The sequence below is a fragment of the Paramisgurnus dabryanus genome, chromosome 12 (assembly GCF_030506205.2).
Source record: "Paramisgurnus dabryanus chromosome 12, PD_genome_1.1, whole genome shotgun sequence".
NCBI classification, from domain to species: Eukaryota; Metazoa; Chordata; class Actinopteri; order Cypriniformes; family Cobitidae; genus Paramisgurnus; species Paramisgurnus dabryanus.
In genome coordinates this window covers 3,006,861-3,023,593 of record NC_133348.1, presented here as the reverse complement: position 1 = coordinate 3,023,593, position 16,733 = coordinate 3,006,861, and the positions used below count along the sequence as shown (strand labels likewise).

At 36.4% G+C, this 16,733-nt stretch overlaps 1 protein-coding gene across 2 annotated transcripts in view; it reads left to right on the top strand.

Annotated features, from left to right (window-relative positions):
- Positions 1 to 15,954, top strand: part of itpkb (inositol-trisphosphate 3-kinase B) — a 45,697-nt gene extending 29,743 nt beyond the window's left edge. For both annotated transcript variants that reach the window (XM_065256171.2, XM_065256170.2), the window contains 4 exons: positions 639 to 843; positions 5,433 to 5,534; positions 13,414 to 13,485; positions 14,136 to 15,954. In XM_065256171.2, the coding sequence (XP_065112243.2) occupies positions 639 to 843; positions 5,433 to 5,534; positions 13,414 to 13,485; positions 14,136 to 14,348 (592 nt within the window). In that variant the 3' untranslated portion in view covers positions 14,349 to 15,954. The remainder of the gene's footprint in view (positions 1 to 638; positions 844 to 5,432; positions 5,535 to 13,413; positions 13,486 to 14,135) is intronic.
- The last annotated feature ends 779 nt before the right edge of the window (positions 15,955 to 16,733 follow it).

Here is a 16,733-nt window from a genome sequence, read left to right as displayed (position 1 = left end):
GAATTTTCCAAGACAAAGTTGATTGAGTTTAGGAGAAGTTCATCCCAAAAATAAAACACAAAAATGTTTTTGTATTTTTGTGAGCTTGACAGATAATTGTCTTTTATGTGGCATTAGCTATATAATGATTCCTGTACTCTCTTAAAACAAAGGTGCTACACAGTGCCATAGAACCATTTTTTGCTTGATGGTCCTATAAAGAATCTTTAACATCTGAATATCCTTTTGAAAAAAAGAAAACTTTTACATAAAGGTTATTTAGACTAAATAAAGGTAAGAGGTTCTTTTAAGAACCTTTAAATGAATGGTTCTTTGTGGAACCAAAAATGGTTCTTCTATGCACTGATTCTATGAAGCTCTTGAAACACCTTTTGTTGTAAAAAATGAAGAACCATTTTTGCTTCCCCAAAGGGGAAATCAACAGCTCTGTGGATGTTAAAGGTTCTTGAAGGAACCAGCCCTCAAAGTATCTGTATTTTTAAGAGTGTAGAACATGCAAGTACTAACTAACTTGTATTTCTTTTGAAGCCTCTAGCCAATAAAACTCTAACGGTGAACTTTTGTATGCATTAGAAATATTTTAAGTTTTGATGCTAAACATAAAACAAGTTAAGTGACCCAGAAACCTTCTCTCGCAGGACGTATCTGGAGGAAGAGCTGACAAAAGCCAGAAAGAAGCCCAGCCTGAGAGCCGACATGTATCAGAAGATGATAGAGGTGGACCCTAATGCTCCCACGCCTGAGGAACATGAACAGAAAGCGGTCACTAAACCGCGATATATGCAATGGAGGGAAACCATCAGCTCCACCGCTACGTTAGGGTTCCGTATTGAGGGCATCAAGGTAAGAGGTCTGCTCTCAAAACATTTAACATTTGACACTTCCTCTTCGTGTGAAACCGACAGTACAGTATGGCATAGAACAGAAATGAGGTGAAATTGCATAAAAAAACATAGCAATAGTCAACATCCTCATTTGAATGGCATTTTAACCTTTTTGAAATAAGGCTCAAATGCCAATTTCCTAAATTCACAGTGTTGTGCAGATAAAAAAAAAATTCTAGCATGAATGTAAATTGCACTGTAAATATTTGTTATGAAATTATAACAATAAAAAATAACTAAGTATAATCAAATTGGCTTTGCAATTGACAAATCATTTAACTTGCGACCTTCGACCATAGACTGTAAAAAAAGATGGACGACACCCGTTCGCTCTCTTCCATTCGTGAAAAGTGAAGCCGCCAGTGTCAACTTGGGTCTTGAGTCTGCGCAGCAGCGATTTTGGGACCAGTCGTGCGCAGTAGTGAGCAGGAAGTAAAGCCGTGAAATCAAGGCCCCGCCCTCGCAGAATGCACATATAACAGCTATCAATCATGACGTCACACCACCGTTTTTATAGCATTAAATAACTAACTAAAAACTTACCCTTGAATTTACATCAGCGTGATGAAAAAACAGTAAATGACAGAAACCAGCTTTGGAAAAAAGATATTTGAAGTGTAATTAAGTTGTTTAGTTGGTCTCAAGTCCCATTGAATAACATGGGGGGAGCAGGGTTTATGACTGCCTCAGGGTTTATGACCCCGCCTCAGTGTTTATGACCCCATCCCATTGTTTATGACCCCGTCTCAGGGTTTATGACCCCGCTTCAGGGTTTATACTAAGACCAGTCATCGGGGGCGATCGAGACGTTTTGGCTTCACTTTTCAGGGCTGGTGCGGCATGCTTGCTTTCGACGAGTTGTTGTGACAAGTTTTTGTGACTTATAAAACAAGTTAAAATTTCCTAATTTATTTTAATGAGGTGAAGTAATATAAAAACATTTGTCATGCCTTACTGTTTGCAATTTTTAGTGTGGTCATTCATGTTTTTTTATAAGTGGAGATTTTTGGATGTACTTAGAGGGGTTTGCTGTGAAAGACATTCAAATTTGTTAAATACAAAAGAAATTTGTAAAAATAAAGCATTTTATTTACTGATAAATAAAATTTTTATTGCCATTGAAGTGAAATTACTGAAACTAAACATAAGAGCCTGAGAAACAAATGCTAACATTTAGAGGGTTTTGCCTCTTCATATACTGAATGATTTTTTTAAATAATTGAAAATACAGAATGCCAAACAATGCCATTGCCAAAACTTTTATGTTATTCATTTGAAGTATTTAAAGGCATAGTTCACTTTAAAATGAAAATTCTGTCATCATCTACTCATTTCCTCATGTTGTTCTAAGCCTGTATGAATTTCTCTTTTTCTGATGAACACAAAAGAAGATATTTTGAGAAATGATGGTAAACACACAGCAGATAGTGACCATTGACTTCCATAGTAGGAATAACAAAAATAGGATGGAATTTAATGGGCACCGTCAACTGTGTGTTTACCATCATTTATCAAAATATTTTCTTCATCATTTATCACAATACTTCCAAAATATTTTTTACCTACTATGGAAGTCAATGGTCACTAGCTGTGTGTTTACCATCATTTCTCAAAATATCTTCTTTTGTGTTCATCAGATAAAAGAAATTCATACAGGTTTAGAACAACATGAGAATGAATAAATGCTGACAGAATTTTCATTTTAAAGTGAACTATCCCTTTAAGTGCGATGTATTGCAAATCTCAGAAAGCCAATCTGCCGTGTTTTTTAATCGGTTGAGTCATGGCAGCTTTAAACGTGCACATGTGTTTTAATGAGATCACAGTCTTCCGATATAACCAAGGGGGAAGGATTTGCCTTTTTCAAGTGGGTGACTGTGTCTGAATGCTTCTGTCATTCACACAGTCTGTTTATGGCACGTCCATTGAGCCCAACATCAGTGTGTGACAGGCCACGGCTCTCACAACACGATTTCAGTTCTGTAATTCAGTTCTCACTCGCACGTGCGCGACCAACGTAAATACGTCTTCATTGAAAATGTCAAAAAGATTTATGCAGCTGCAAAAGCTTCAGCTAATAAAGTCAATCCAGACCACTATGATTCTATTAAGATGAGAAAAAGGAGATTAGAGAGCTTGTGTTTGGTCTCTTTTAAACAAATCATGGTTAATGAGAGTTTTTCCATTGAGCTTTGCAGATGCCTCATATGAATAGCTAAGGGCAGGTTCTCGTTTTACACTTTCTGTTAGCACCCAGGGCATTTTGAAGAATAGACAGACTGCTGTTATGGATGTTGTGTGACTGTGCTCTGTTTGCTGTATTATGTTTATATAATACATCTGTTTTGACGTTTGTCCGAACATGGAAGCACACTGAATACTATTCGGACGGGATTAGTTTTACATAGGGAGGTGGGATAAAGCAATTTTTATCAGAGCTTCTCGGCCATTTTAGTCCTGTCCGAATGCTCCATGTCAGTAATCATTACGGACAATGTCAGTAAAGATTACGGTGCTTTTTTTAACTTCGGTAAAAAAAGGTCTGGAGAAATTACCTCAGGTAATACTAATCCAGTGCGAATAGACCAGTTGTAAATATACACCTGAATGTTCTGTTATTTTGCGTGTTTCTTACAAATATAAAAATATAAATATAAAATTTCAAGTTTTTCTCATCTGTCATGTTGTTTGCACATGTGATATCAGGAAGCCACGACGAGGGAGGTGATGCGCTTCGTAATCGAGTTACCTCTACCACTTCTGAATGTTTTATTGAGATTTCTAATCCCATGTGAACTGACCACCAATTTTACAGATGTCCTGTGGTAAAAAATTAGATAACATTTTTCTCATTCTCTGCAAGCTTGTGAAAAAATAGGTCATTGAAATTTGGCTCTCCTTGTGATGTCAGAAGGGGATAATACCGCCCCTTAATTTGCACCATCCTCATTTGCATTTATAAGGACACACCCAAAATGGCACATTTTTGTTCACACATACAAAGTGGCAATTTTAACATGCTATAATAAATTATATGGTATTTTGAGCTTAAACTTAACATACATACTCTAAGGACACCAAAGATTTTTTTGACAACTTGTGAAAATCTTGTGAAATGTCCCATTTAAATTGCATACTGCATAATGTAATATCAGGTTTTCAAAGAAAATATGTTGAAATAAGTAATTTTTCCTATTACAATAGTGTTTTAGTATAAATTTTACATTCTATGGCCATTTCAACTTGAAGGTTGAAGCACATACTGTATGTAAACTACACTGTAAAAAATGTTTAATTATGAAATACAATATTATTTAAAATGCATACTGCAATATGAATATTTATATTTACATAATATGAAATTTTTAGAGAATGTGTGTTGAAATAAGTTTATATTTCTTACTAAAATAGTTTTTTCTGTAACGCTTTAGTTTGGGGAACACTTATTGATTATTTACTATGACTTTTGCCTCAGTAAAATCCCAATTTACTGCTAATTAATAACTAATAAGGTAGTTGTTGTAGTGGTTAGGTTGAGGTATTGGATTGGGTTAAGGGATGTAGAATATGGTCATGCTGAACAAGGCATTAAAATGTACTTATTAAGCACTAATAAACAGCCAATATGTAAGCTTGTTAAGAGTGACAATTGGTCCCTTTACTAAAGTGATACCACATTAATTTAGTCTAATCCCTGTCTAGATAACCGCACCATAATGTATTTTTATAATCCAGAAATTTGCTTCTTAACTTGCACTGTAAAAAATGCTGTAATTATGCAGCTGGTTGCCAGTAACTTGCTGTAGAAGATAAAGACATACAGAAGAAGATAAAATGTTTCATGTTCATTTAACTTTGAACAAACTGTTGCCAGTAAATTACATAAATGTAAAATCTACAGTAAATTATTGCCAGCTAGTTGCCATGTAATACTGTAGTTTCTACAGAAATGTTTTCCTGTTTAAAGGTTTAACCCCTGTTTCACAGACAAGGCTTAAGGCTAGTCATAAACTAAAACACATGATCCTAAAATATGCCAGTGCTATTGATTTGTCTCAAGATACACAGCAGTAATGTCTTTATCTAAGGCATGTTTATAAAAAAAATGCTAAAACAATATGGGGCGGTTTCCCGGACAGGGTTATTTTAATCCAGGACTAGACCTTATTTATATTAGGTAATTTAAGAAGTTAAAATCATACCTTACAAAAAGCACTATAGGTGTGCATCCTGAGACAAAACAATGTCACCAATATATAAAATTAGTCAGGACAAGGTGTTTTTAAATTAAAGCAGCTCAAACTTGCATTTTAGTCTGGGACTAGGATAAGCCCTGTCCGGGAAACCGCCCCTGTAACTAAGTCTAGTCCTGGCTTTGGCTAAGCCTTGTGTGTGAAACCAGGCCTAGATGTTTTAATGTAAAACAAGACAAATACAAACAGAATAAATTTAATGAATGTGTACGCTGATGTGGAGTCAGTTTTGCCTTGGTTTTGTATTCTTAATCCTGTTTGACCCTCCACACTGACGTCTTTGTCCCTATTTCAGAAAGAAGATGGCACAGTAAACAGAGACTTTAAAAAGACCAAGACCCGGGAACAAGTGACTGAAGCATTCCAAGATTTTGTCAAAGGCAACCAGAACATCCTGGTAAGTTTGTGTTTACGCGTTTACGTGCTTCAGGGCCGGTTTGAAGCTTTTCAGTAGAAGACAGAAGTGAAGCAGTGACAGGTGGAGCAGAACATGATCATTTACCCCCTTGGGGTGGTTTGTGAAACTAGGGGTTTCCTTTGTGCGGTGCAGCCTTTTAGAGTTATACATTGTTTGAAACCCATAGAAAGCTCACCTGCTACTGTGTTTGTCAGGGAAAACCACTTCTCAAGCACATGTGCGATTATATTGCACTGAAATTCACACATGCAAATACACAGAGCTTCGTATGATGCAATAGTTTGACTTGCGTCAACTTTTGTGTACTTGTTACAGTATGATTGTGCTTGTAAAGTACTCTGGACGTTTACTTATTATATATATGATATGACAGCATATTGGATGTTCAATTCAGTTCAGTGGTTTCCTCGGTGTTAAGCCCTATTGGCAAACAGTTCCAAAGAACTTTGTCTTTAACGTCTCATTAAATTACTGTTTATTTAAGAATAACACCATGTTTGTTCACCGTATGTCCTAAAACTTAACATGCATCCTGATTCATTTACAAGTTCTGAGTCATCTGATGGCTGTGCTTTAAATGTGACAGATGAACCCTGTATTTACAGTATATAGGCAACCAGGGGCGTCATGCACCATTTCTTTTTAAGGGGGCACAGTGTGTACATTTCATATTGTAATTATAATTGTTAACATCCTTTAATAAAAATACATTAAAACCTTTTTATAGGCCATATTCTCATGGACTACATAGACAAAAAAGGCTAGGAGTGAATTTAATTGCTATTTCACTGTTTTCAACTGAGTAAAAAAGACACTTTCACACCGACAACTGAATTAAACATTACATTAATGCGTTCATCTGTCCCATCTGTGATTGGCTGTAATGATCAACACTGCTAAAACAGGGAATTAAAAGAAACCTTTGATGCAACGTGGGTAGATCGTGTCATTTTTTATTTTCAAATTTTTATTTAATTGCATTGAAAACATGCAACTCAAAAAATCTAGCCTATAAAACATATTTATATACAATTATTAGAGGAACGCATTTTTGCATCAAATATTTGACCTCAGAGTCAAAGCGCATGAACATGTGATCCCGCACCCCCTCTAGGGGTGAATGTAGATATAAACATTAAGAAATTGACTTATTGATCAGATAAGAAATTGACTTATTTGATCAGATAAAATAATTGACTTATTTTATCAGATAATAATGCTGTAGTGTCCGCAACCATGCACAGTGATGGCACCAGCATTGTTCTGTTGCGTCTGGATTTGTATTAAATATGCATTGTGTCAGGAATTAATTATGTAATTAAAACACCAAAAATCTTGGAGGTCATATTTATGCCTGTAACACAAAGTAACAGATTAAACTAGATATGCAATTCCCAAGGAATTACCAGTGCATGAAAATGCAAAAAGTTGATTGACAGAAATGTAAAAGAAATTTAGTCTAGTAGTTTACCTGGCTGTTGACATGTTTAAGTGTGAAGCTAGCATGATTTAAAAAAGTTATCATGATGAAATATGATGCTAGCATGATTAGCATGATTCAGCATGACGTTAGCATGATTCAGCATGACGTTAGCATGATGCTAGCATGATGTTAGCATGATTAGCATGAAGCTAGCATGAAGCTAGCATGACTAGCATGAAGCTAGCATGATGCTAGCATGACTAGCATGAAGCTAGCATGATGCTAGCATGATGCTAGCATGACTAGCATGACTAGCATGAAGCTAGCATGATGCTAGCATGACTAGCATGAAGCTAGCATGATGCTAGCATGAAGCTAGCATGCAGCTAGCATGATGCTAGCATGAAGCTAGCATGCAGCTAGCATGATAAGCATGAAGCTAGCATGATGCTCGCATGATTAGCATGAAGCTAGCATGATGCTAGCATGATTAGCATGAAGCTAGCATGATGCTAGCATAAAGCTAGCATGATGCTAACATGATTAGCATGATGCTAACATGATTAGCATGATGCTAGCATGAAGCTAGCACGATGTTAGCATGATTAGCATGAAGCTAGCACGATGTTAGCATGATTAGCATGAAGCTAGCATGATTAGCATGAAGCTAGCACGATGTTAGCATGATTAGCATGAAGTTAGCACGATGTTAGCATGATTAGCATGAAGCTAGCATGATTAGCATGAAGCTAACATGATGCTAGCATGATTAGCATGAAGCTAGCATGACTAGCATGAAGCTAGCACGATGTTATCATGATAAACACGAAGCTAGCATGATTAGCATGAAGCTAACATGATGTTAGCATGATTAGCATGAAGCTAGCATGAACCTAGCATGACTAGCATGAAGCTAGCACGATGCTAGCATGATTAGCATGAAGCTAGCACGATGCTAGCATGATTAGCATGAAGCTAGCACGATGCTAGCATGATTAGCATGAAGCTAGCACGATGCTAGCATGATTAGCATGAAGCTAGCACGATGCTAGCATGATAAACACGAAGCTAGCATGATTAGCATGAAGCTAGCATGATTAGCATGAAGCTAACATGATGCTAGCATGATTAGCATAAAGCTAGCATGAAGCTAGCATGACTAGCATGAAGCTAACATGATGCTAGCATGATTAGCATGAAGCTAGCATGATGCTAACATGATTAGCATGAAGCTAGCATGATGCTAACATGATTAGCATGATGCTAGCATGATTAGCATAATGCTAGCACGATGCTAGCATGATTAGCATGAAGCTAGCACGATGCTAACATGATTAGCATGATGCTAGCATGATTAGCATGAAGCTAGCATGATGCTAACATGATTAGCATGATGGTAGCATGATTAGCATGAAGCTAGCACGATGCTAGCATGATTAGCATGAAGCTAGCACGATGTTATCATGATAAACACGAAGCTAGCATGATTAGCATGAAGCTAACATGATGCAAGCATGATTACCATGAAGCTAGCATGAAGCTAGCATGACTAGCATGAAGCTAGCATAATGCTAGCATGATTAGCATGAAGCTACCATGATGCTAACATGATTAGCATGAAGCTAGCATGATGCTAACATGATTAGCATGATGTTAGCATGATTAGCATGATGCTAGCACGATGCTAGCATGATTAGCATGAAGCTAGCACGATGCTAGCATGATTAGCATGAAGCTAGCACGATGCTAGCATGATTAGCATGAAGCTAGCACGATGCTAGTATGATTAGCATGAAGCTAGCATGATGTTATCATGATTAGCATAAAGCTAACATGATGTTAGTATGATTAGCATGAAGCTAGCATAATTTGCATGAAGCTAGCATGATGCTAGCATAATTTGCATGAAGCTAGCATGATGCTAGCATGATTACCATGAAGTTAGCATGAATTTAGCATGAAATTAGCATGATCCTAGCATTATTAGCATGATGCTAGCATGATTAAGATGATGCTAGCATGGTTAGCATGAAGCTAGCATGATTTAGCATGAAGCTAACAAGATTTAACATGAAGCTAACATGATTTAACATTAAGTTAGCAAGATTTATTATAAAATTAGCATAAAGCTAGCATGAAACTAGCACGAAGCTAGCATGACTTAGCATGAAGCAAGCATGAAGCTAATATGACCCAAAGACCCAACCCCCATGTCTCTATGATGTCCGGATCCAGAGATATAAGTCTTTGTTTATTATGTTGCTAGGCTGCTCATATTTGGTTGCTAGGGGCGTGGCTTAATACCTCAATAAGGATGGTGAGAGACTGATTGGATGCCTGAGTAAAATGAGCCCACCCCCATGTCTCTGTGACACTGTGCTGCAAAGATATCCATCTGGGCATTTTATAATGGCAGTCTATGGGAGATGTTGCTAGGGTGCCCAAAATGGTTGCTAGGGGCGTGGCTTGATAGCTCAATAAGGATCCTAAGGGACTGATTGGATGCCTGAGTAAAATGAGCCCACCCCCATGTCTCTATGACACTGCGCTGCAAAGATATCCCATCCGGGACGTTTTTAGTTCCTTATATGGGCATGATTCCTGCCCCATTATAAGTCTATGGGGAAATTTGGGGACCTCTTACACCCCAGGGGTACAGCTTACACCCCATTGTGAGGTATGTTCTTACAGAGCCTGCCAGCCTCTTCAAATGTGGCAAGTCACAAGTTTCTGTGAAATCCTAGGTCTGAGCTACGACTCGTCAAAGTTTGTCCCAATGTTAAGTCTATGGGATTTTTCGGCTGCTTTTTCGCCCCTGGGGCGAAGACCGTACCCCCGATCGCTTATAAAAGTCATAGCACACTATTCCCGAATAGTCCGCACGTTTGAGAGTTTGAATGAAGTTTCTAAGTTAACCGGTTCGAGCCGTATTAATTGCGGAAATTTGGTTGGAAGAATAATAATAATAACTAGATATTAAAGTTTGAAGACAAACTTTATGTTGGCTTGAAAAAGCGTAGCCTGAACGTTTAAAACGGATTGACAGAAGTTTAGTTTAGTAGGCTATCTGGCAGTTAGTATGTTTAAGTATGAAGCTAACATGATTAGCATGAAGCTAGCATGAAGCTAACATGATTAGCATGAAGCTAGCATGATGCTAGCATGATTAGCATGAAGCTAGCATGATGCTAGCATGATTAGCATGAAGTTAGCATGATGCTAGCATGATTAGCATGAAGCTACCATGATGCTAGCATGATTAGCATGAAGCTACCATGATGCTAGCATGAAGCTAGCATGATTAGCATGAAGCTAGCATGATGCTAGCATGATTGGCATGATGCTAGCATGATTAGCATGAAGCTAGCATGATGCTAGCATGATTAGTATGTAGCTAGCATGAAGCTAGCATGATGTTAGCATGATTAGCATGAAGCTAGCATGATGCTAGCATGATTAGCATGAAGCTAGCATGATTAGCATGTAGCTAGCATGATGCTAGCATGATTAGCATGTAGCTAGCATGAAGCTAGCATGATTAGCATGAAGCTAGCATGATGTTAGCATGAAGCTAGCATGATGCTAGCATGATTAGCATGAAGCTAGCATGATGCTAGCATGATTAGCATGAAGCTAGCATGATGCTAGCATGATTAGCATGAAGCTAGCATGATGCTAGCATGATTAGCATGAAGCTAGCATGATTAGCATGAAGCTAGCATGAAGCTAGCATGATGCTAGCATGATTAGCATGAAGCTAGCATGATTAGCATGAAGCTAGCATGATGTTAGCATGATTAGCATGTAGCTAGCATGAAGCTAGCATGAAGCTAGCATGATTAGCATGAAGCTAGCATGATTAGCATGAAGCTAGCATGATGCTAGCATGATTAGCATGAAGCTAGCATGATGCTAGCATGATTAGCATGAAACTAGCATGATTCTAGCATGATTAGCATGAAGCTAGCATGATGCTAGCATGATTAGCATGAAGCTAGCATGAAACTAGCAAGATTAGCATGAAGCTAGCATGAAGCTAGCACGAGGCTTGCATGATTAACATGAAGTTAGCATGAGAATAGCATGATTAGCATGAAGCTAGCATGATTTAACGTGAAGCTAGCATGATTAGCATGATGCTAGCATGATTAGCATTAAGCTAGCACTATTTAGCGTGCAGCTAACAAGATTTAACATGAAGTTAGCATGATTTAGCATGAAGTTAGCAAGATTTATTATGAAATTAGCATAAAGCTAGCATGAAACTAGCATGAAGCTAGTATGACTTAGCATGGAGCTAGCATGAAGCTAACATGACCCAAAGACCCAACCCCCATGTCTCTAAGATGTTCAGATCCAGAGATATAAGGCTTTGTTTATTATGTTGCTAGGGTGCTCAAATTGGTTGCTAGGGGCGTGGTTTAATACCTCAGTAGGAATCCTAAGAGACTGATTGGATGCCTGAGTAAAATGAGCCCACCCCTATGTCTCTATGACACTCTGGTGTAAAGATATCCATCTGGGCTTTTTATAATGGTAGTCTATGGGAGATGTTGCTAGGGTACCCAAAATTGTTGCTAGGGGCGTGGCTAAATAGCTTTGGGGCGATCCTAAGAGACTGATTGGATGACTGAGTAAAATGAGCCCACCCCCATGTCTCTACGACACTCTAAAGTAAAGATATTCCATCTGGGACGCTTTTATTCCCTTATATGGGCATGTTTCCTGCCCCATTATAAGTCAATGGGAAATTTTGGGGGCCTCTTACACCCCAGGGGTATAGCTTACACCCCATTGTGATGTATGTTCTTACAGAGCCTGTCAGCCACCTTAAATGTGGTAAGCCACAAGTTTCTACAAGTTTCTCACTCACAGCTATGACCCGTCAAAGTTTGTCTCAATGTTAAGTCAATGGAAATTTTGGGGTGTTCGAGACCCCCGTTTAGGAATTCGGAAGGTCCCATCAGTTAGAAAAGATATAGCACACTAAGTCAGACCAGTCTGAAGGTCTGTGGAAAATTTGGTGCATGTAGCTTGAAAGCCCTAGGACGAGTTAGTGTCAGAAATTTTGGGGTAGAATAATAAGATATAAGTTTAATAGCAATAACAATATATTGGCTTTTTCAAAGCCAACATAATAATAATAATAATAATAAAAAGCCCAGTAAGAACAGTACAGCGCATTTTCAATGCACTGTAATGATGCTTCAGTGATTTTGAGGTGCATGCAAAAATGCAAAATCCCTTTGGCCCAAAAATCCGAGGGGGCACGTGCCCCTCAGTTTGAATGGGCATGACGCCTCTGTAGGCAGCCAAAAACAACAACAACCTATGATTTCACGCTGCAAAAAATGACTTTCTTACTTAATAAGTATTTTTGTCTTGAAAAATTCTTAGAGTAAAATTAAATTTCTTGATGAGGAAAATGACCTAAGAAAATAAGTCTAGTTTTTAGACAAAAAATATACAATTTAAGTGATTTTGTGCTTAAAACAAGCAAAAATATCTGCCAATAGGGTGAGAAAAAAAACTTTTTCTTACACTGCAAAAAATTATTTTCAAGAAAAAAGTTTCTTAGTATTTTTGTCTTGTTTTCAGTTAAAATATATAAACATTCTTAAATTAAGATGCTTTTTCTTCATGAGCAAAACGACCTAAGAAAATAAGTCTAGTTTTTAGACCAAAAATATCACATTTAAGTGATTTTGTGCATAAAACAAACAAAAAATCTGCCAATGGGGTAAGCACATTTTTCTTAAAAAAAATTTTTTAACGAGTGTTTAAGAAAATGTTCAAGATTTTTTTGCTTACCTCACTGGCAGATTTTTTTTCTTGTTTTATGCACAAAATCACTTTAATGTAATATTTTTGGTAGACACATTTTCTTATCAAGAAAAAGCATCTTAATTTAAGAATATTTAGATATTTTAACTGAAAACAAGACAAAAATACTAAGAAAATGTTTTCTTGAAAATCATTTTTTGCAGTGTAATCACTTTATTCTCACCCTATTGGGAGATATTTTTGCTTGTTTTAAGCACAAATTCACTTGACTAGACTTATTTTCTTAGGTCATTTTGCTCATTAAGAAAATACATCTTGATTTAAAACATTTTAGATATTGGTACTAAAACCAAGATAAAAATACTACTTAAGAAATTCATTTTTTGCAGTGCAGTGAAATTGTGTCATTAATGATATCAAATGAGACCCTTTCTACATAAAATCATTTAAAAAACATTCTGTAAAAATATAACCTGGATATATTTAATATTGACTGAGTAAGGTCATATCAAAGATTGAAATTAAATGAAATCAATGACTGAAATCAAACTTTATGCTCCAGATTGATGAGACTTTAGCATGAATTTCACAGTCAGGGTCACAAATAATTTCAAAGTCTCATTTTAAAACCATCTTCTCTTTTCTCCAAAGAATTCCTATCTGAATCGGCTAAAGGAAATTAAGGACACTTTGGAGGTTTCGCCATTTTTCAGAACACATGAGGTAAACGTTTATATATTATCCTAAGACACATACCATGTGGGAACAGAACCCATAATAGCATGTGAAAGTGTTAGAAATTAATACATGACAGCATTTATGCAAAGAGAAGCTCTGAATCATCATTTGATGCTTGGTCGTTTGCAAAGCTTGCCACAACCTTTATGAGTATTACAGGAATACAAGATAAAATACATTTTATACTATATAATATAGATGTTGTAATTATATATTAACATCATAGACAGATCTTGGGGGGAAACCGAAGCTAATTATGATTTTGTATGAGCTATGAATTAAATAAAAATAATGTAATTATTTTCTCATTTTATTTGTAGTGTGTGCAACTTAAGGCTTATTTGTAATTAATATAAAGCATTGAAAACCCAAGAAGCCCCATTCTCTGATGTATCTCAAAGTAATGCAGTACCTCTGCCTGCCTGTAGGGGCAACCAAGCACAGATGTGAAACTTTGATTATGATTTACATTAATAGATTAAAAAACACTTTATGTTGGAACAAAAGGGCATAATTCTATGCAACTATCGGTGTAAAGAGTGACACACAAATATCCCCAAAAAAAACATCTTTATGTCTAATGTGCAAGCACTACTATGCCACGCATTTATGCTCCGCCTCTCTTTCCGTCTCAGGTGATTGGCAGTTCTCTCCTATTCGTCCACGACAAACAGGAACAGGCGAAAATATGGATGATAGATTTTGGGAAGACCACTCCGTTACCGGATGGGCAGGAGCTGTGCCACAGGGCGACCTGGGTGGAGGGTAACAGAGAAGACGGCTACCTCTACGGCCTGGACCACCTCATAGACATTGTTACCGACATGCTAGCTCCTAAACCCGACTAGAGTAGGATTTCATCTTCTCTCCCTGCCCTCGGGCGGGTTGCCTGCACTACAGTTCGAGACCTCTCGGGTTACCCTAAAGCTATCTTAACCGATCCCCCATTTCACCAAAAAGAAAACTGTAAAATTTTTAACGAAATGCCACGGTGGCCTTTAATTTGTATGTATGTAAACTTGTAGATGCTGTACATATGTAGTGTAAAAGCCAGTGTTTTTAGTTCAAGAGGTGTGTGAATCGAGTCTTTGCAGCTAGCGCTTTAACAAACAGGTGAATTGTTACACTTCTCCTCCACTTTTTATGCCAGGTCTTTTTGCTAGTGTTACGGATTTATGTCAAGCACTTACAGCTACACTTTAGTTTACAAAGGTTTACATACACCTTGCAGAATCTGTTTATATTAACGAGAGCAATCACAAAAAATTACTTTGCTTTTGATTTAGTACTGCTGTGATAAAAGCTATTTGTAAATATATAAGCTATATATACACATGACAGATTTTCCAGAGGACAAAATAGTTACTGAACTGACATAAATTATACATACCTTCACATACTAATATTGTCTGTTTGTAGCATTTTGTGATACCCGGCCTGTGGTTTCCCAGCATGCAATGCATGCTCAACCTCTCTCCACATTGACTTGATGTTGAGATTCAGCTTTGCCACTGCAGACAATTGAAGGAGTTAAACACAACAATACAAGCAGCATGTAAACAAGATAGTTAAATCGTATGTATTTTACGAGATGGCTAATTCGTATTTATTGGTACAACCACATTTGTACATTTCTGTACAATCTGCTTACGCCTGTGATGTTTGCTCGGAGTATAGTTTGTTTTTTCCAACAATATTTTTCCGAACGTACAGCCTTGAAGCATTGTTAATTTGACTCGTACGTGTACACAAACGTTTGACACATTCGCATTGCGACAAAATGCTATGCATCTCCTGGGCTACATATACATTCTCCTGGACGTCCATGCATGCGCAACCTACACGCGTCTAAAAAAAATTGCCGTTCTTGCATACTATTCTGATGATGGGATTTGCATCACGCACACTTTACGTTGACCCTCGCGTATGCATAAAAATGTGACTATAACCAGTAGGCATATGACCGACCTTCAACGTTGAAATTTGTTTGAAATAAGGTCAGTTGTTTGTTCAACGTTGAAACAACGGTGAATGGTAACTGGTTCCAAAAAGTTCATAAAATACTTAAAAATCAACGTTGAAATTTAATTAAAATAATGTCAGTTGGTGTTCAACGTTGAATAAATTTGCAAAATCAAAAGTTAATTCAATGTTGATTCAACCTTGTCCTTGACGTTGATTCAACAGTGAATCAACTTTGAAATGCCTGCTGGGTACTTGTAGCTTCATGGGTGGGGTTTCTATATATATATATATATATTTTAATAATCATAATTACAAATTAGCCAATTCGAAAAATACGTACAAACTGCTGTGAGATCAGGCTGGATAGTTTATGTAATTTTTATATTATTTTGTCTAGGGCTGTCAAAAGATTAATCGCGATTAATCGCATACAAAATAAAAGTTGGTGTTTGCATAATTTATTTTTGTGTTTAATGTGTATAATTATTATGTATATATAAATACACACATACACAAAATGTTTTGTTAATGTGACATTTTTATATATATATATATATATATATATATATATATATATATATATATATATATATATATATATATATATATATATATATATATATATCATATAAAATATATAAAAAATATATATACATGTAAATGTTTCTTAAGTACATACATGCATGTGTTTGTATTTTTATATGCAAAATAATTACACACAGTGCACACACATATATTATTCAAAAACAAACTTTTTTGTATGCGATTAATCGCGATTAAGCCCTAATTTTGTCTTATGAAATATATACTTTGATATCTGTTATGTGGCTTTTTGCAGGCAGTACTAAAACACGAATTTTATAACATATATTACAGGTTTTGCAAGTGGTTTGTGAACTTATGAGCACAGTTGAAGTTTTACAGGTTATCTTAATGTTTTTAAAATGTTGCACACGTGGCAAAAAAGATTCATCGAGTCTGTTTTGGTTTTTTTATTTCACACCTAGCCACCGTTTTTTGAAACAAAAATCAAAATTTTATAACAAGCTTGAAAACTACTCAGTTGCACCACTAGATTTTTATTTATAGATATTTATATTTGCAAGATTTTAACAGGTTAACTTTTAAGTTAGTAGTGTTAGAATTTTTATTAGATGCCTATAGTAGAACAAATACAATGCGGTGAATGGTCTTACTCTATGCTATTAAGCTGAATACATTCTTCATATTGACATTCCATCATATCGAATCTCAGTTGCCATTTTTGT